The 22,330-nt window shown below is 42.2% G+C and overlaps 1 protein-coding gene across 2 annotated transcripts in view; it reads left to right on the top strand.

The window, feature by feature from the left end:
• The window catches only part of ankdd1a (ankyrin repeat and death domain containing 1A), a 189,664-nt gene that overhangs the window by 155,656 nt on the left and 11,678 nt on the right, over positions 1–22,330 (top strand). For both annotated transcript variants that reach the window (XM_059639229.1, XM_048563010.2), the window contains one exon: positions 3,957–4,088. In XM_059639229.1, coding sequence (XP_059495212.1) covers positions 3,957–4,088 — 132 coding nt within the window. The remainder of the gene's footprint in view (positions 1–3,956; positions 4,089–22,330) is intronic.

Genomic DNA, 22,330 nt, shown 5'->3' with positions numbered 1-22,330 from the left:
CTCGCCCTTTCACTATAGTCAATCCTCATTTTCTCGCCATAGCAGCACCTCATTCTCCCTGTCTATAGCAGCTCTGTATTTTTTCTCTCACATATCTTCACTCAGTATATTAGTTTCTCATTCTCTCTCTATTGCAGCTGTTTACTCTGTCTACAACAGCTCATCATTCTCTCTCTCTTTAACTTCTCATTCTCTTGAGAGCAGCTCCTCCTCCCTTCTCTTCATAACAGCGCCTTGATTTCTCTCTCTGTGGCAGCTCTTCATTCTCTGTTTATGTAGAAGTTCTTGGGTGCACTCTCCATGACAGATCCTTATTATCTTTAGCAGCTTTATCGTCTGTCATAGCTCCTTATTCTCTCCATCTGTCTGTAGCAGCTCCTTGTTCTGTAATTTGAGTTTTAATCTTTATGCCTATATGTAATATTCAAAGAAGCTAGTTTTCCCTCTCTCTGGCAGTTCCTCCTTACCTCTCCCATAGCAGCTTCTTGCTCTCTCTAGCAACTCTTTGTTGTCCTATGGCAGCTTCTTGCTCTCTGTAGCAACTCCTTGCCCTGTCTATAGCAAGTCATTCTATCACAGTGCTTTGCTGTATCCAGCGGAGCTTCTAATTCTCTAGATAGTAGTTCTTGGTGCTTTCTCCAAAGCAGTTCCTGTCCCTTAATAGTTGACAAATCTCTTGCTCCGCCACTCACTCGTAATAATATTTTGCTCTATCTCACGCTCTCTAATTTCCTAATTTATTTCCTAAGATAATGTATGTGTGAGGCATTAGATTCTATTGTTTGTGGACAAGTAATTTTGTTATTCTAATCACAGAATCACTACTGTGCGTAAGCAGGCCATTTGGCCCATCAAGTCTACACTGACCCTCCGAAGATCATCCCATCCTGACCCAACCCCAATCCCCCACCCTCTTCCTGTAACCCTGAATTTCCCCTGGTTAATTCACCTGTCCTATAAGACCATAAGACATAGGAGTGGAAGTAAGGCCATTCGGCCGATCGAGTCCACTCCACCATGAAATCATGGCTGATGGGCATTTCAACTCCACTTACCCGCACACTCCCCGTAGCCCTTAATTTCTTGATCTTGCAAGGAATTATCAATCTCTGCATTGAAGACATTTAACGTCCTAGGCTCCACTGCGGTCTGTGGCAATGAATTCCACAGGCTTACCACTCTCTGGCTGAAGAAATGCCTCCTCATTTCCATTCTAAATTTACCCCCTCTAATTCTAAGGCTGTGCCCACAGGTCCTAGTCTCCCCGCCTAATGGAAACAACTTCCCAGTGTCCACCCTTTCTAAGCCATGCATTATCTTATATGTTTCTATTAGATCTCCCCTCAACCTTCTAAACTCTAAGGAATACAATCCCAGGATCCTCAACCGTTCATCGCACATTAGGCCTACAATTCCAGGGATCATCCGTGTGAATCTCTGCTGGACATGCTCCAGTGCCAGTATGTCCTTCCTGAGTTGTGGGGCCCAAAATTGGACACAGTATTCTAAATGGGGCCTAACTAGAGCTTTATAAAGTCTCAGAAGCACATCACTGCTTTATTATTCCAACCCTCTTGAGATAAGTGACAATATTTTCTTAATCACAGACTCAACCTGCAATTTATCCTAAGAGAATCCTGGACTAGCACTCCCTGATTGATTTGTACTTCGGCTTTATGAATTTTCTCACCGTTTAGAAAATAGTCCATGCCTGTATTCTTCTCTCCAAAGTGCAAGACCTTGTATTTGCTCATATTGAATTTCATCAGACATTTCCTGGACCACTCTCCTAAACTGTCTAAATCTTTCTGCAGCCTCCCCACCTCCTCAGTACTAACTGCCTGTCCACCTAACTTTGTATCATCGGCAAATTTCGCCAGAATGCCCCCAATCCCTTCATCCAGATCATTAATATATAAGGTGAACAGCTGCAGCCCCAACACTGAACTCTGCGGGACAACACTTGTCACTGGTTGCCATTTCGAAAAGAGCCTTTTATCCCAACTCTCTGCCTTCTGTCAGACAGCCAATCCTCAATCCATGCCAGTAGCTCACCTCGAAGACCATGGGCCCTCACCTTACTCAGCAGCCTCCCGTTGAGGCACTTTATCAAAGGTCTTTTGGAAGTCCAGATAGATAACATCTACTGGGTTTCCCTGGTCTAACCTACTTGTTACCTCTTCGAATTCTAACAGGTTTGTCAGGCACAACCCCCCCTTACTAAATCCATGCTGACTTATTCTAATCCGACCCTGCACGTCCAAGAATTTAGAAATCTCATTCTTAATGATGGATTCATTAAGAATTCTAGAATTTTACCAACAACCGAGGTTAGGCGAATCAGCCTATAATTTTCCACCTTTTGTCTTGATCCTTTCTTAAACAAGGGGGCTACAACAGCAATTTTCCAGTCATCTGGGACTTTCCCTGACTCCAGTGACTTTTGAAAGATCACAACCAACGCCTCCGCTATTTCCTCAGCCACCTCACTCGGAACTCGAGGATGTAGCCCATCGAGGCCAGGAGATTTATCAATTTTTTTAGATCTTTTAGCTTTTCTAGCACTTTCTCTTTTGTAATGCCTACCATAGTCAACTCTGCTCCCTGACTCTCCTTAATTGTTGGGATACTACTCATGTCTTCCACTGTGAAGACTGACGCAAAGTACTTACTTATTAAGTTGTTCAGCTATTTCTTTGTCTGCCATCACTAGCCTTCCAGCATCAGTTTCGAGCAGCCAAATGCCTACTATTGCCTCTTGTTTGTTTCTTATGTATTGAAAGAAACTTTTACTATCATTTATAATATTACTGGCTAGCCTACCTTCATATTCGACCCGCTCCTTCCTTATTTTTCTCTTGTTATCCTCTGTTTTTGTAGCCTTCGTAATCTTCTGATTTCTGATTTCTTGGCCACTTTATACGCAGTCTCTTTTTCTTTGATACATTTCCTGATACCCTTTGTCAGCCTTGGCTGTCTAATCCTCCTTCTCCTCCACCGCACCCCCCCCCCCCCCGCCCAGATAATCTTTCTTTTCTTTGGGTAAACCTCTGTAATGTCAGTTTTTGTCAGTTCCTCTCTCACGCCTCTGTAATTACACTTATTTAACTGTAACACCATTACACCCCATTTACCTTCTCTCTTTCAAACTGCAGACTGAACTCTACCATATTATGATCGCTGCCTCCTAAGTGTTCCCTTACTTTAAGATCATTTATAGAGTCTGGCTCATTACATAGCACTAAGTCCAGAATAGCCTGCTCCCTTGTGGGCTCCATCACAAGCTGTTCCAAAAAGCCATCCTGTAAACATTCCATGAATTTCCTTTCTTTGGATCCACCAGCAACATTATTCACCCAGTCTACCTGCATATTGAAGTCCCCAATGATCACCGTGACCTTGCCTTTCTGACATGCCCTTTCTACTTCCCAGTGCATCTTGCACCCCTGGTCCTGATCATTGTTAGCAGGTCTGTACATAACTCCCATTATGGTTTTTTTGCCTTTGTAGTTCCTCATCTCCACCTACACAGACTCCACATCATCTGACCTTATGTCATTCAGCGCCATAGATTTAATTTCATTCTTAACTAACAGGGCAACCCCGCCCCCTCTGCCCACCTTCCTATCTTTTTGATAAGTTGTAAATCCTTGGATGTTTAACTGCCAGTCCTGAACCCCCTGCAACCACGTCTCTGTGATGCCTACAACATCATAAACATTCAAGATGATTTGTCCTGCACATCCCTTGACAATATGGGCAATTTAACATGGCCAATCACCTAACCTGTACTGTGGGAGGAAATCAGAGCACCTGGAGGAAACCCATTCAGACATGGGCTAACTCCACATAGACAGTCGCCCAAGGCAGCAGTGCTAATCACTGAAACACCGTGCTGCCAAACCTTTATGTCTGTGTGTAATATTTAAAGGTATTTACATTCTTCTAATCAACAGGTGCTAAAAGTTACAAGGAGCATGGGCACAGAATGTTGCTGAATTGGCTGCCCAGTGTGATCATCTCAGGAGAAAACCCAATTAAAGGGCTATATGAAGGCCTAGTGGGAATAGGCAGAAGAGACCTGGCAGGTAATTATTTTTGTATTTATTTATCTATTCATTCATTCATTCGTGGGGCATGCATTCTTGGCTGGCCAGTGTTTATTCCCAATCCCTAGTTGTATCATCTATAGCCACTGGCTGATGTTGTGCCTTTATTTAAGAAAGGCTGAAAAGAGAAGGCTGGTAATTGTAGACTGGGGTGAGTCTGACAATAGTGGTGGGTAGTAACTCACTCAGAGATAGTAGGAACTGCTGATGCTGGAGTCTACGATAACAAGGTGTGGAGCTGGAGGAACATAGCAGGCCAGGCAGGATCAAAGGAGCAGGAAAACTGACATTTCGGGCCTGCACCCTTCTCCAGAAAAAAAAGTCATTGGAGGGGATTCTGAGAGGTAGGATTTACATGCATTTGAAGAGTCAATGACTGATTAGGGATAGTCAGAATGGCTTTATGCATGGAAAATCGAGTCTCACAAACTTGATTAAGATTTTTGAGGATATGGCCAAAAAGATAGATGAGGGCAGAGTGGTTGCATTGCTTATATGGACTTTAGTTAAGCCTTGGACAAAGTTCAGCATAGTTAGTAAAGTTAGATCACGTGGAATTCAGGGAGAGCTTGCTAGTTGGATACGAAATTGGCTTTTGGATAGAATAGAAATAGTGGTGGTGGAGGGTTGTTTTTTGGACTGGACGCCTGTAACTAGCATGGATCAGTGTTGGGTCTGCTGTTGTTTGTTAGTTATATAAACAATTTGGATGGATTCTAGGAGACATGGTTAGTATATTTGGTGATGACACCAAACGTGGTGGTAAAGCAGACAGTGAAGGTTATCTAAGATTACAAAAGGAGCTTGATCTATTTGATCCATGGGCTGAGGGCTGGCAGATGGAGTTTAATTTGGAAAAATGTGAGGTTTTGCATTTTGATAAAACAAGGCAAGACTTACACAGTTAACTGTAGGGCCCTGGGGATTGTTGCTCAATAGAGAGACCTAGGGGTTCAGGAAAATAGTTCTTTGAAAGTTGCCGTACAGGTAGACAGGGTGGTTAAGAAAGTATTTAGCACACTTACCTTCATTACTCAGATCATAGAGTATAGGGAGGTGCAGTTGAGGTTCTGTAGAGCATTGGTGAGTACTCTTTTGGAGTACAGTGTACAGTTCTGGTTGTCTTGCTATAGGAAGGATATTGTTAAATTGGGAAGGGCTTAATAGATGTTTACAAAGGATGTTGTCTGGGACTGAAGGGTTTCAGTTATAATTAGAGGCTAGGTAGGTTGGGACTTTCTCTGGAACCTAGGTAGTAACGAGGTAAGTAACTGTAACGAGGTAAGCCAGTGGACTCATTGAATATGACTTCCCTGATTGGGGCTGTTAATCAGGTACAATCAGGGAGCTGTGTCTGACAGATAAGAACAGGGGTATCAGACATCCTATACACCCTTAAAAGCTGGCTCTGAGGGAGCTGGATCAATGTCAAGGACTCTCCACATGTAAATAAAGGGTGATTTGGTGATAGGATACTGCTGTCTGTGGAGTTTTCAATAGAAGTTCGAGGGGTGACCTTTATAGATGTTTGTAAAACATGACAGGCGCAGACGAAGGTGGACAGAAAGGTCTTTTCCCTTGAGTAGGGGAGTTCAAAATAGTTTTAAGGTGAAAGGAAAAATATTTAAAAGGGATCTGAGGGGAAACTCTTTTACACAAAGGATGGTTTGTATGTGGAATGAACTGCCACTGGAAGTGGTAGATGCAAGACAGCTGCAAAATCTAAAAGATATTATGACACAAACAGGAAAGGTTTAGAGGAGTATGAGCCAAAGGCAGGCAAGCATGACTAGTTTAGTTTGGGAAACTTGGCTGGCATGGACGAGTTGGGCCGAAAGGTCTGTTTTCGTGCTATGTGACTCCATGACTCTTAATTTGGATAAATGCAAAATATTGCATTTTCGTAAAACAAACAAGGGCAGGACTTATGCACTTAACAGTAGGGCCTTGGGTAGTGTTATAGAACAGAGACACTTAAAGTGCCAGGTACATAATTCTTCGAAGTTTGCATCATGTATCGATCGGGTAGATCGAAGAAGATATTTAGCATGCTTCCATTCATTGCTCAGACTTTTGAGTATAGGAGTTGGGACGTTACATTGAAGTTGCACAGGATGTTGCTGAGGACTGTTCTGGAGTACTTCTGAGAAATGTCTAGTTCTAGTTGCCCTGTTTTAAGAAAGATATTAAGCTAGAGAGATTTACCAGGAAATTCTGGGAATGGAGAGTTTGAGGGAGTTATTATGACTAAATGCGTATGCTGGAGCTTTTCTCACTGGAGCATAGGAGGTTGAGAGGTGACCTTATACAGATTTATAAAATCATGAGGGGTATAGATAAGGTTAATGACAGCTGTCCTTTCCTGAGGGTGGGGGATTTCAAGACTAGGGACATATTTTTAAGGTGAGAGGAGAGAGATTTAAAAAAGACATGGGGAGCAATTTCTTTTACCCAGAAAATGGTTCATGTGTGGAATGAGCTGCCAGAGGAAGTGGTGGGTGCAGGTACAGTTACAACATTCATAAAACATTCAGATAAGTACATGAAAGAAATATTTGGAGAGATACATGCCAAGCACAGACAGGTGGAACTAGTTTAGTTTGTGATTATGGTTGGCATAGGCTGGTTGGAACGAAGGGTCTGTTTCCGTGTTGTATGACTCTGTGACTCTAGTTAGGAACATAGGAACAGCAGTAGGCCATTCAGGCAATCAAGCCTATTCTGCCATTCAGTACAAGCATGACTCATCTGTGGCGTAACTCCATATGCCTGCCTTGCGTAGATATCCGTTGATAACCTTGCTTAATAAAACTTTGTCTGTCTCAAATGTAAATTTAAGAATTGAATTGGCATCAACTGCCATTTGAGGAAGGGAGTTCCAAACCTCCACTGCTCTTTACATGTCAAAGCTTTTTCTAACATTCTCCAGAATGGTCGGGCACTAATTCATAGACTGTGCCCTAGTTCTAGAATCTTCAACCAGTAGAAATACTTTATCTTCATCCATCCTGTCCTGCCCTGTTAATACCTTGAAAACCTTCATCAGATTACCCCTTAACCTTACAAATTCTAAAGAACAAAGTTGAATCTTTCCTCATAACCCCAAAGTCCAGGTATCATCCTTGTAAACCTGTGTTGAACTCTCTCCAGGGCCAAAATATCCTTCCTGGCATTTGTTGCCTAGGTCTGCTTGCACCACCCTAAGTGGGGTCCAACTAGAGTTTTGTACAACTGTAATGTAATGTTTGCATTTCTATATTCCAGTCCTTTAGATATGATGGCCAGCATCCCATTAGCCTTATTGACTATTTGCTGCATCTGTTCAAATCAGTTTAAAGGGCTACATACCTGATCCCCCAAATCATGTTGAACACCCACTGAATTTAACTTTGTGCCTTCTAAAGTATACCCTCATCTATCAGTCCAAATGGATAACCTCTCAGTTGCTTTATATTATAATCTATCTGCCACGGCTTTGTCCATTCTATCACCTAATCTATCGATATCCTGTGCTGTCGTCAACACTGTCTAAAATGTTGCCCAATTTTGTACCATAAGCAAATTTGGAAATCTGACTTTTTATACAATTATCCAAGTTGTTAATGTATATTGTGAATAATTAAAGCCCAAACACAGATCTCTGAAGGACACTGTAAGTCATGTCCTGGCAATTTGAATACATACCCATTATTCTAACTCTCAGTTTCCTGCCGCTCAGTCAATTTTGTACTCCTGTCAGTAATTTGACCTCAATTCAGTGGGCTTCCACCTTAGCTAATAGTCTCTTGTGTGGAACTTCGTGAAAAATCTTTTGAAGTCCATACAAACAATATCCATTGACCTGTGTCCACTACCTTTGCCACTTCTTCAAAAAACTCTTGAGTTTTGTTAGACATGACTTACCCTTCATGAATCCATGCTGATTCTACACGATTATCTGAAAATTTTCAAGGTGATCTGTTAACCTATCTTTGATTATAGACTCCAACAATTGCCCCACCACAAGTGTTAGGCTATCTGGTATATGATTCCCTGGTTTCCTTCTGTCACTCTTCTTAAAGAGCAGATTGACATGAGCATATTTCGTAGCAAGAGGTACAACTCCAAGGAATTCTGAAAGATAGTGGTTAGGGCATAGGCAATTTGCTCTGCTACCTTCTTTAATACGTATGGTTGGAAACCATCAGGTCCAGGGCATTTGTCACTCTTCAGTTTCATTAATTTCTCCACTATTAATTATTTACTTCAGCTAATTTTATTTAGATCCTGTCCCTGATCCTCTCTTAATTTATTTAAAACTTACATCAAGCACTCATCCTTTTGTGCTGTGAATACTAAAGCAAAATAATTGTTCAACATGTCTACCATTTTCCCATGGTCACTGACAATATCCCCAGTCTCAGCTTCAGTGGGCCAATAATGCACTTACCCTTTATATAACTATAAAATCTCCTCTTACTGTGTTTTATGTCCCTTACAAGTTTCCTTTCATAATTCTTTTAGCTGCTCTTATAAGCTGTTTTCTGGCCCTTTGTTGGTTCTTGAATTTGTCCCTTTCTGTCAGAGCTGTATTGTCCTTTGTATTTTTATAAGCCTTTTCTGTTAATTTTATGCTAACCCTTACCTCCTTAGATGTCCGCAGCAGTGTTTTTTGAGGTACGGCTTTTTTGTCTCATGGGTAAAAATTGCTTCTGAATAGCATTCAATGTTTCTTTGAACACCTTCACTAATCCTTGGTTGTTTTACTTGTTAGCAGAGCTTCCCAGGTTACTGTGGACAGTTTCCGCATCATCCCATTGAAGTCTGTCTTACTTAAATACAAAATTCTAGTTTCTGATCTTGCTTAGCTCTTAGAAACACTACACAAAACTCGATCATATTATGTTCATTATTTGACAAACACTCACAGACAAATAATTCACTATTTAAATCAGGTTCATTGCTCATTACGAGATCCAATATTGCTTGTCTCCTTGTCATATCCAAGACATATTGCCATAGGAATCTATCCTGGATACAATCGAGAAATTCACAATTTCCAGCAGGTGCACGTTTGTCTCTCCCAGTCTATGTCAAGATTAAAATCCCCCATTAATACTATTCAGCCTTCGTTATGTAGTTTGCCACGGAAGGTGATGGCCTAATGATGTTATCGCTGGATTGTTAATCCTGAGGCCCAGATAATGTTCTGGGGACCCAGGTTTGAATCTTGCCATGGCAGATGGTGGAATATGAATTTGATAAATATCTGGAATTAAGAATCTAATGATCACCATAAATCCATTGTCAATTGTCAGGAAAAACCCATCTAGTTCACTTATGACTTTTAGGGAAGGTAACTGCCATCTTTACCTGGTCTTTTCGATATGTGACTCCAGACCCGCAGCAACGTGTTTGACTCTTAACTTCCCTCCAAGGATGGGCAATAAATGCAGCCTAGCCAGCAACGCCCTCATCCTGTGAACGAATAAAGGGAAAACAAATTCAGCATTTATACAATCCAGCATTTCCAAGCTGCTACTAGGTGCTCTATATATCATATCTTTTGTTGCTTAAGTCCCTTTATGGTTTCTCAGTTCCACCCACAAGATCTCCACTGGGAACTTTTCCCTCATTACACCCTGCCTTACCATATAATTGATTCTGTTTCTAATCAGGAATGCTATTCTATTCCTCTGCTATTTCCTCAATCCCTCTTGCAAACATTATAACCGGGTGTGTTTAGTTCTCAGTCACGACCATTCTGCAGCCATGTTTCTATGAAACAGCAAGATAGTTTACAATTTGAATGTGTGCATGCAGCTGATTTAATTTGTTTCCTATATTCTGTGCATTTGTATAAAGCACTATAATTTTGGCTGTATGCTCTATTCTGTCCTTCAGCATTTTCCTAGTATTTCTCCATCCTGTCTCACTCAGTATGCTTTTTATAGTTCCACCTTGTTCATTAAACTGGCTCTGATTGTTCAGCCTATTAACCTCTTCCTTCTCCTCACACGCTGACCCGCTCCTCTGCTTCCCACCCCTTGCCATTCGAGCTTAAACCTTCCCAAGTGGCACAACAAATCTCTCCACAGGGTATATTGGTGCCCCTCCAGTTTGGGTGCAGCCTATTTTTCTTAAACGAGTTACACCTGCCTTGGAAGAGATCCTAATGATCCAGGTATCTGAATCCCTTACTCCTACACCAGCTCCTCAGCAACATATTTAACTGTATTGGCTTCCTATTTCTGGCCTCACTTGTGTTGTAGCATGGGAGTCATCCCAAGATTACAACTCTAGAGGTTCTTGCTTTTTAACTTTCTGCCTAACTCCCTAAATTCCTTTCATAGGACATCACCCCCCTTCCTGGCCATGTCGTTAGTTCCAATATGGATCACAACCATTGGCTGCTCACCCTCCCCTTTCAGAATACCTTGTGTCTGCTCAGATACGCCCTTGCCTCTGGCACCACGGAGGTGACACACCATTCTCGAGCCTCATTTGTGGCCATAGAAACACCTATCTGTGCCCCTGATTGTAGAGTCCCTGATTATAACTGCTTGCTTGCACTTTGACCTTCTGTTCTGCCACCACTCTGGCTACTGCTGTTGTAGTCCCTTGACAGACTGTTCCTCCAACAATGTAGATGTGAACAGTAGTGAGCAGAAAGGGGCCAGACATAGAATCCATGAGAAGGTGATGGTGAGCTGCCTTCTTCAACTGTATGACACCAGGTTATAGTCCAACAGGTTTATTTGAAATCATAACTTTCCAAGCATGGCACCTTCGTTAGGTGTCGTAAGAGGAGAGCGCACTGACAATGTTTATGGGCAGAGATATCAAAGGATTATACAACTGGTGTGAGTAGAGTGAACAAATCTCAAATGCTTGACTGCATCCTGTCGAATCTTTAATCATTCATACATTCCTGCATTCTAGAATTTGTAGCAGGATATGGAAAACTCTGTTAGAACGGAGATGCAAGTTTCGATTGATTAAATTGCAAATTCCAGAATCTGTTTCAAGTCACTGCCCTGAGATAATTAAAGGTTTATTCGGTGTCTGCCTAACTTGCCAAACTTCAAACAGGCAGAGTAATTGAGTATACTAAAGGTGACATCTCAGATTAGATACTGAATTGTCGCTGTGAGGGCTTGTTCAGAATCTGTTTCAGTTTTAACCTGGAATCAAGTTGGTTTTATTCTCAAAGCAGAAATTTTTGAAATGCCACACTGACTGACTGTGACTACATATTATGTGTTTCTTAAACAAAATAGAATGTAACTGCAAATAAATAAACACCTTGGATGAAATGACTCACCCCATAGTTTTATGTGTGTGCGTGTAAGAGTGTGCGTGTGTGTGCGCGCACTTGCTTGAGAGAGAGTGTAGGTATGAGATTTACTGTTGATCGAGAGTAGACTGATGATATGGTAATTTGCCAGATTGGATTTATCCTGCTAATTGACAGCAATAAATTCCTTATCAGAAGTATAGATTCCCTATGTCTCAAAATGACGTTGTTTGAAGCCTGTAAAAGAAATTGCTAATTTCTCTTACTGGTTACTGTTTTTGGCAGTGGTGAAATGATCAAACGTGACTGAATATTGACAATCACAGGTTTCACGTAAAGTCTGATTTTTAAAAAATCACCAGAAGTTATATAACAATTCCAGGAAATGCAGTTCAATTCAGTGTTGAAATTATTTAAACTCAGATTTTCCTTTTAAGGGACACTGTTTGCTGTTTATGTTAGGCTTTCTTTTTTAAGAAGCTCCTTTTTCAGGCTGCAGGATTGTTTTTTAGAACTCCCATTTTCTTTATCTGGTGCAGCTAGAGCCAGGTGACACTGTGGAGTCAATTCCACATTTTAAGTATAGGTCTCAACAATGGATTTCCTTGTGAGGGTAGTTAGCTCAGTTGGCTGGATGGCTGGTTTGCTGATTTGCAATACACTGTGATGCCAGTGACACAAGTTCAGTTCCTGCACTAGCCACATGGAGGTCCTCCCTTCTCAACCTTGCTCCTTGTCTAAGGCATGATGATTCAGTTTACTGAACCAACTGTTGGCCTCTGGACAAAGTGGTGCCTCTAATGGAGTGCCAGGCCAGGTAGCCTCAGGAACTGCACTCTCTTGCTGAACGCATTAGGCCCCAGGAAAAAGGCATGGTGAGAGTACAGCTAGCCCCTCCTTGAAATGGGAAAGGATGGTGCTAGGAACCACACAAAACTTCACCTGTGTTTACCACTCAGGGCATTGTAAATGTGGCTGAGTATATCTAGCCTATTGGACACAAGCTCATCCGATTCAACATCCACTCTAAGGGCGTACACTAACACATGGTAAAAGGGAGAGATAGAACCAAACCAATTAAAGGCACTTTGAAGGCAGTGAGAAAAGCTTCAGGCAGTAAATTCCGTGCCCGAACTACTCTCAATAGGAGAAAGCTTCTTTGTTACAGCTTCCTTGCTTCATTCGAACATCACCATTTCTATCTATAAATATCATTCTTTTTTCTTTTATCAGTGGGGACAACTTCACTTTATTCACTCTCTCCAACCTATTATGATTTTTGAAAGCCTCTATCAAACCTCCTGTCAACTTCTAATGAGAACAGTCCAACTTCCTCATATTCCTACTCCTGGAGCCTTTCTGCACTCTCTCCAATGTATTCAGATTTTTCTGTAATGTGGAACCTACAATTGTACAAAAACTGAGGTTGAAAAGATGTCTTTTACAAGTTCAGCATCATCTCCCTGCTGTTGTGCTCTATGCCTGTATTAATAAAACCGAGGAGACTGTATGCTTTATTAGCTGCTCTCTCCACCTGTCCTACCATCTTGTTATCTGTGCACATATTCACCCGGGTCTCTCTGCTCCTGCAATCCTTTTAGACTTCTGCCCCCTTTTTTATATTGTCTTTCAATGTTTTTCTGACCAAAATATATCACCTCACACTCCTCATTTGAACCTCATCTGCGACCTATCCAACAACTCCATTAATTTGTCAATACCTGTTTGGTGGTACTGTTATCCTTCTCAGTTGGGGATTTTTTTTGAATCAATTTCTTTGAAATTTCATGTCATCCATCAATTTTGAAATGTTCCCCTGTACAACAACTTCCAGATCATTAATATATATCAGGAAAAGCAATGATTCCAATTCTGACCAAGAGGGAGCTCCACTATAAAGCTTCCTCCAGCCCAAAAAAAATCCATTGATTGTTGCTGTCTGTTTCCTATCACTCAGTCAATTTTGTATCGATGTAGCTGCTGACCTTTCTATGTGATGATATGTAACTTTCCTCACAAGGCTGTTGTGTGGCATTGTATCAAACGGCTTCCATGTCAACCCTCATATACCCTTTCTGTTACCTCTGCAAAGATCGCCAGCAAGCTACTTAAACAAGGGATGGTCATGACATAGCAGGATTGCTACACTATTCGTCCAAAGATCCACATATTGCTCTAGGGACCTGTGTTCAAATCCTGCCATAGGGATGGCATCATCTTGCATGTGATGGAGTTTGAACTCCATGAAAATATCTGGAATTAAAAGTCTAATGATGACCATGAAATGATTGCTGATTGTTAGTTCACTAATGTCTTCACCCAGAGAGTTGTGAACGCATGGAACACTTTGCCAGTAGTAGTCGTGGAAGCAGAGTCATTAGTGACATTTAAGCGACTGCTAGACATGCACATGGACAGCAGTGAATTGAGGGGTATGTAGGTTAGTTTATTTTATTTTTGGATTAGGATTATTCCACGGCACAACATCGTGGGCTGAAGGCCCTGTACTGTGCTGTACTTTTCTATGTTCTATGTTCTAATGTCCTTTAGGGACCTTAACGAAACTGCTGTCCTTACCTGGTTTAGCCTACATGTGACTCAAGATCCACAACAATGTGGTTTACTCCTAACTGCCCTCAGTTAATTGGGAAATGAGCAATAAGTGGTGACTTTGCCGGTGACACCCACATTCTTCATTAACCAATCCACCTCTTTCCATGTGATTACTAAATCTATCCTGAATAATTGCTTCTAGAAATGTCCCCTGCCACGTAAGTTAAACTAACTGGTCTGTCATTGCTGGGATTATCCTTACAACAAGATTGCAAAAGATAGGATGGTCACAATTCTCCAGTGTTCTGGTATCTCCCTAAGTCCAGGAAAGATTATGGACAGTGCCCTTGCAATTTCTTCCTTGAGTGTATCTCATTCACTCCTGGTGCTTAGTAAACTTTAAAATGCTGACAATCTATCCAAGACTTATTCCTTCTTTCTCATCATGATCTGGAGCATCGCTCTCTTTTGTAAAGATAATGTGAAATATTTATTTACCACCTCTGCCATACCATCTGCCTCGATCACCTCTTATTCTCCCTTAACTGTTTTAATTTTTTTTATGTAATAGAAGTCTTTGGGATTTCTCTTTATGTTAGCTGCTAGTTTTTTCTCATAGTTCCACGTATTTTCTTGTTTGTTTTGTCACCTTCCTCACCACCCACCAAATCTTTGGTATTCCTGTCGATTCTCAGTTGTGTTTTCTGTCTAACACCTGTCATGAGCACACCTTATCTTCTAATATTAATTTTTGCCTCCTTTGTTATCCACAGACTCTGGATTTGTTTGTCATGCTTTTTTCATTCAAGGGAAAATACCTTGACTGTAACCAAACCATCTGTTCTTTGAAGGTGATCCATTGTTTAATTCTGTTTTTATCTTCCAGCATCTTATTCCAATCAAAATCTTACTCGGCTGTGTTCTTGCCCTATTAAAGCTAGCTCTCTGTCAATTGCTTTTTCTCACTCTGGATTGTTGTATTTTATTCTCCAGTGCCATCCTGAACCTCATGTATAAAGATTATGATCTCCTAAATTTCTCCTGCGACACTTCACTCCACTTGGCCCACTTCACTTCCAAGGACCAGGCCCAACAATGCATCATTCCTTGTTGGACTGGACACATACTGCTGTAAAACACTCTCCCAAATACGGTTGATGAACTCCTGACTCTACCAAAAACAGGTGATGAACTAGTGACCCTCGCTGCCCCTTCGGTTATCAATATCCCAGTCAATATGTGGGTATTTGAAGACCCCCCCCCCATTACAAACACTCGATAATGTTGGCATTACTCTGTAATTTCCCTGCAGATTTGTTTTTACATCCTTTCCGCTAGTTAGTGCTAATAGACTACACTGAGTAATGTAATTGGACACTCTTTATTCTGTTACACCAGCTACAAAGTTAACTCTGTCCTTGAGTCTGCTGAGGCATTTTCCTTCTCCAAAACTCCAATGCACTCCTTAACCAATATTCCTACCCTTCCTCCTTTCTGTTCTATCTTTCTTGAACAGTTTATACCCAGGAATATTTAACGCCCATTCTTGCCTTTCATCGTGCTGTTCTATATCACTGCCACAACATTATAATTTCACATTGCAATCTGCATCTTGGCAGATGGAATATACTTTGGAGAAATGTAAGGTTATGCTCTTTTGATAGTAAAAATAAGAGAGTTGAATATTATTTGAGTGGAGAAAGACTACAGAAAGCTACAGGACAAAGGGATTTGGAAGTCCTTGTCCATGAATTACAAAATGCTAGAATCCAAATTCAGCATGCATTAGGGAAAGTGGATGGAATGTTTGCCTTAATATTCAATTCCCTTTAATATAAACAGAAGGGAGGTTTTGCTAAAACTGTACAAGACACTAGTCATACTACAGCTGAAATACTGTGAGCAGTTTGGGCTCCTTATCTTAGGTAAGATATACTGAGATAGTAGGAACTGTAGATGCTGGAGAATCTGAGATAACAAAGTGTAGAGCTGGATGGCCTAGAGCCCGAAACATCAGCCTTCCCGCTCCTTTGATGCTGCTTGGTCTGCTGTGTTCATCCAGCTCTACACCTTGTTATCACAATCTGTCCAATCTCTCGTCAGTGCTAAAACTCTCCAGTGCAAGCAACATTCTGGCAAATCTCTGCCCCCGTCCAGTGCAATCACAGATCATCTCATATAATGTGAGTCTAGAACTGCATGCCATATTTTCCAATATTTTATACAGTTCCAATATAACCTCCCTGCTCCTAAGCTTTATGCCTTGACTACTAAAAGCAAGTATCTTAACCATTTTATCCACCTGTGCTGATACCTTTAGGAATCACAGAATCCCTACAGTGTGGAAGCAGGCCATTTGGCCCGTCAAGTCCACACTGACGCTCCGAAGAGCATCCCACCCAGGCCTTATCCCTACATTTCTCACCCTAGACACAATGGGCAATCTAGCATGGCCAATCCACCTAACCTGCACATCTTTGGACTGTGGGAGGAAACTGGAGCACCCGGAGGAAACCTATGCAGACAGGGGGAGAAATTCCACACAGACAGTCACCTGAGGCTAGAATTGAACCCAGGTCCTGGCACTGTGAAGCAGCAGTGCTAACCACTGATCCATCGTGTCACGACATGGGTGTTCGTGCAGGGTCCTACAGTTCATCACATATTCCCTTGCCTTGTTTGCCTTCCCAAAGGAATCACTTCAGATTTATCCATATTGAACTCTATTTACCAGACCGTCTATATTGTACTTACCAGGGAGCCAAAATAGCTTCAGAATGTATGAGGGAGGAGCATGGAGTAGTGGGGATATAAAAATACAATTTGAGGACTTGAACTAACTTACTAGGGAGCAGAATCCTATGGGGTAGGTGTGTGGAGCACAGAGTAGATAAATTCATAGAATCCCTACATTGTGGAAGCCCTACAATGGACAATTTAGCATGGCCAATCCACCAAGCCTGCACATCTTTGGATTGTGGGAGGAAACCCATGCAGACACAGGAAGAATGTACAAACTTCACACAGACAGTCCCCAAAAGGCTGGAATCAAACCCAGGTCCCTGGCACTGTGAGGCAGCAGTGCTAACCACTGAACCACCGCGCTGTCTAAAAGTCTTTATTTCACTCAGTCTGAATTAGGGGCAAAAACAGTGTTGTCACAGGTAAGCAGTGAGCTAATTGGCTGGTAATAGAACTACACATGACCACTCTCCCTAAACTGCAGGTTTTTTTTTAAAAAATGTGTGAAATTATTTAGGAGTAAAAACTATCGAAGTTTAAACCATGGCAGGTGAGAACAGCTGAGAGAAATGTGTGTGCTATCACATATGGGGAGTCACAGACCATACTTTTGTCCACAATGACCATGTATGGTCCCAACTGAAGAAACATGAGTTCTAGATTTTGGAGCTTAAGCAGTGGCTGGAAGCACTGTGGCACATCCATAAGGATGTGAGGTATGAGGATAGCACTGCACCTGCAGGGACTGGAGGAAAGAAGGGCATGGGTGATCAGCAGCCAAGAGAAAATGGGAAATATTAAGTTTGTAAATTTGCAGAGGACACCAAAATTGATGGTATAATTGATGTTGATCAATTTGGTCAATGGGCTGAAGAGTGGCAGATGGAATTTAATTTGGATAAATGTGAGGTATTCCACTTTGGTAACACAAAGACAGGATTATATAATTAATTGTGGGACCCTGGGTAGTGTTGTAGAACAGAGAGACCTAGAGGTTCAGATACATAATGCTTTGAACTTTGTGTCATAGGTAGACAGGGTAGTTAAGAAAGCATTTAGCACACTGTCTTAATTGCTCAGATCTTTGAGCATAGGAGTTGAGAAATCATGTTGAGGTTGTACAAGATGTTGGTAAGGCCTCTTCTGAAGTGCAGTGTTCTGTTCTGATCACCTTGCTACAGGAAGGAAATTACTAAACTGGAGAGGGTTCAGAAAAGATTTACCAGAATGTTGCTGGGAATGGAGAGTCTGAGATATAAAAACAGATTAGCAAGACTGGGATGTATTTGACTGGAGTGTAGGAGTTTGAGGGGTGACTGTTTTGAGCTTTATAAAATCACGAGGGGTATAGATATGGTGAATGACAAGGATTATTTCCCTAGGATGGGGGGAGTTCAAGACTGTGGAGCATATTTTTAAGGTGAGAAGGGAAAGATTTAAAAAGGATATGATGGACAACTTTCTTACACAGAGAGTGGTTCATGTGTGGAATGAATTAGATGCAGGTACAGTTATAGTATTTAAAAGACATTTGGATAAGTTCATGAATAGGAAAGGTTTGGAGGAATATGAGCTAAGCACGGGCAGGTGGGAATAGTTTAGTTTGGGAACATGGTCGGCGTGGACTGGTTGGACTGAAGAGTGTGTCTCCGTATTCTATGACTGTGATTATTGCAGGAGCCCCCTGTGGGTTGTGCTCACAAATCAGTTTTCTACTCTGGAAGATGAGGAGGGTGGTGAATCAGGCTTCTGGCATGAAAAGCAACTTGATTTTACAGGACAGGAGGAAGCATGAAGCAGGAATGAAAGTGCTAAGTTAGGGGAACAGACAGATGTTTCTATGGTAGTAGACATGACTCTCGGATAGTATTGCCTCCCTGGTGCCAGGGTCTAGGATGTCACTGAGTGGTTGCAGGGCATCCTGAAAGCTGAAAACAGAGATTGTGGTGCACTTTGATACCAACAGTATCGGTAGAATGAGGGATGGTGTCTTGCATCAAATTTTCTGGGATTTAGGCAGTGTATTAAGAAGCAGGGCCTCGAAGGCTGTTATCGCACTATTACTCATGGTGCCACATACGAACGAGCACAGAAATAGGAGAATATAGCAGACGAATGTATGGCTCAAGAATCAGTGCAGAAGGAGGATTTTAGATTTCTGGGTCATTGGTATCATTTCTGGGGAAGGTAGGACAAATGGGACGGTCTGCACCTGAACCAGAATGGGACTAATATCCTTGTGGGAGAGTTTGCTAGAGCTGTAGGGAGGATTTTAAACTAATTCAGCAGAGGCAGGGGCTTAGAGTGTTACTTCATAGTGACCCAGCACAACAAAGAACAAAGTAAATTACAGCACAGAAACAGGTCCTTCGGCCTTCCAAGCTTGCACTGATCCACATTGTCTATCAAAACCTGTCACCTACTTTCCAAGGATCTGTATCCCTCTGCTCCCTGCCATTCATGGATCTGTCTAGATATATCTTAAAGGACATTTCTACCACCTGCACTCTCAACACGTTCCAGGCACCCACCACCTCTGCGTAAAGTACTTTCCACGCATAGCTCCCTAAAACATTTCCCCTCTCACCTTGAATTGCGACCCCCAGTAATTGAGTCCCCACCTCTGGGGAAAAAGCTTCTTGCTATCCACCCTGGCTATACCTCTCATGATTTTGTGGACATCAATCAGGTCCCCCCTCAACCTCCTTCTTTCTAATGTAAGTAATCCTAATCTACTCAACCTCCCTTCATAGCTAGTGCCCTCCATACCAGGCAACATCCTAGTGAGCCTCCTTTGCACCCTCTCCGAAGCATCCACGTCCTTTTGGTAATGTGGTGACCAGAACTGTACCTACTATTCCAAATGTGGTTGAACCAAAGTCCCATACAACTGTAACATGACCTGACAACTCTTGTACTCAATACCCTGTCCGATGAATGAAAGCATGCCGTATGCCTTCTTGACCACTCTATCGACCTGCATTGCCACCTTCAGGGTACAATGGACCTGAACACCCAGATCTCTCTGAGCTTCAGTTTGCCCCAGGGCTTTTCCATTTACTGTATAGTTCGCTTTTGAATTGGATCTTCCAAAATGCATCACGTCACATTTGCCTGGATTGAACTCCATCTGCCATTTCTTCGCCCAACTCTCCAATCTACTTATATTCTGCTGCATTCTCCGACAGTCCCCTTCACTATCTGCTACTCCACCAATCTTAGTATCATCTGCAAACTTGCTAATCAGACCATCTATACCTTCCTCCAGATCATTTATATAAATCACAAACAACAATGGTCCTAACACGGATCCCTGTGGACCTGGTAACATTTCTCCATTTTGAGAAACTCCATTCCACTACAACTCTCTGTCTCCCATTGCCTAGCCTGTTCTCTATCCATCTATCTCGTACAGCCTGGAGCCCATGGGACTTCACTTTCTCCATTAGCCTACCATGGGGTACCTTATCAGACACCTGACTGAAGTCCATGTATATGACATCTACAGCCCTTCCCTCATCTATCAACTTTGTCACTTCCTCAAAGAATTCTATCAAGTTGGTAAGACATGACCTTCCCTACATAAAACCATGTTGCCTATCATTAATAAACCCATTTTCTTCCAAATGTGAACAGATCCTTTACCTTAGTATCTTCTCCAGCAGCTTTCCCACCACTGACGTCAAGCTCACCGGTCTATAATTTCCTGGATTTTCCTTGCTACCCTTCTTTAAAAAGGGGACATTAGAATTCTCCAGTCCTCCAGGACCTTGCTTGTGCTCAAGGATGTTGCAAAGATATCTGTTCAGGCCCAAGCTATTTCCTCTCTCGTTTCCCTCAGCAACCTGGGATAGATCCCATCCGGACCTGGGGATTTGTCCACTCTAATGCCTTTTAGAATACCCAACACTACACCCGTCCTTATGCCAACTTGACCTAGAGTAATCAAACATCTATCCCTAACCTCAACATCCGTCATGTCCCTCTCTTCGGTGAATACAAATGTAAAGTACTCATTAAGAATCTCATTCATTTTCTCTGACTCCGTGCATAACTTCTTTCCCTTGTCCTTGAGTAGGCCAACCCTTTCTCTAGTTACCCTATTGCTCCTTATGTATGTAAAAAGGATTTTCCTTAATCCTGTTTGCTAAAGGTATTTCATGACCCTTTTTAGCCCTCTTAATTCCTCATATCAGATTGATCCTACTTTCCCAATATTCATCCAAAGTTTTGTCTGTTTTCAGTCGCCTAGACCTTATGTATGCTTGCTTTTTCCTCTTTGCTAGTCTCACAATTTCACCTGTCATCCATGGTTCCCTAATCTTGCCCTTTCTATCCCTCATTTTCACAGGGACATGTCTGTCCTGCACTGTAATCAACCTCTCTTTAAAAGCCTCCCACGTATCAAATATGGATTTACCCTCAAACAACTGGTCCCAATCTACATTCTCCAGCTCCTGTCAAATTTTGCTATTGTTGGCCTTCCCCAAATTTAGCACTCTTCCTTTAGGACCACTCTCATCTTTGTCCATGAGTATTGTATAACTTACGGAATTGTTATCACTATTCCCATAGTAATCCCCGACTGAAACTTCAATCGCCTGGCCGGCCTCATTCCCCAACACCAGATCCAGTAGTTCCCTTCCCGAGTTGGACTACTTACATACTGCTCTATAAAACCCTCCTGGATGCTCCTTACAAATTCTATTCCATCTAAACCCCGAACACTAAGTGAATCCCAGTCAATGTTGGGAAAATTAAAATCTCCCATCACCACCACGCTGTTGCTCCTACATCTTTCCACAATCTGTCTACATACTTGTACCTCTATCTCACACTCACAGTTGGGAGGCCCATAGTACAGCCCCAACATTGTTACTGCACTCGTCTTATTTCTGAGCTCTGCCCATATTGCCTCACTGCTCGAGCCCTCCATAGTGCTCTCCTTCAGCATAGCTGTGATATCCTCTTTGACCGGTAATACAACTCCTCCACCCCTTTTACCTCCCTCTCTATCCCGCCTGAAGCGTCTATATCCTGGGATATTTAGTTGCCCTTTCCTCAACCAAGTAATAGTAATAACATCATACTCCCAGGTACTAATCTAAGCCATAAGTTCATCTGCCTTACCTACTACACTTCTCGCATTAAAACAAATGCACAACTACCTAGAATATTCCTCCTGTCACCCACCTTCCTGTAAAAATGCCATCCCCTATTCCCAATTTCTTCGCCTCCGCCGCATCTGCTCCTGAGCATCCCAGATGTCCTCTTTTTTTCAAAAACCGCAACTTCCCCTCCACAGTGATCAAAAATACCCTTTGACCATGTCTCCCACAACTCATCCCTCACACCTCCATCCACAATAATAACCAAAACAGAATTCCCCTCATCCTCACATACCACCTCACCAACCTCCAAATCCACCGTGTCATCCTCCAACATTTCCGCCATCTGCAATCCGACCCCACCACCAAAGACATTTTTCTCTCCCCCACTCTCTCTGTGACTGCCTTGTCCGCTCCATACTCCCCTTCAGCCCCACCACGCCCGGCACTTTTCCCTGCAACCGAAGCAAGTGCTACACCTGCCCCTATACCTCCCCCCCGCCTCACCACAATCCCAGGCCCTAGGAAGACTTTTCACATCA

This window comes from Stegostoma tigrinum, chromosome 33 (genome assembly GCF_030684315.1).
Source record: "Stegostoma tigrinum isolate sSteTig4 chromosome 33, sSteTig4.hap1, whole genome shotgun sequence".
NCBI classification, from domain to species: domain Eukaryota; kingdom Metazoa; phylum Chordata; class Chondrichthyes; order Orectolobiformes; family Stegostomatidae; genus Stegostoma; species Stegostoma tigrinum.
This window is presented reverse-complemented; position numbering and strand designations above follow the sequence as displayed.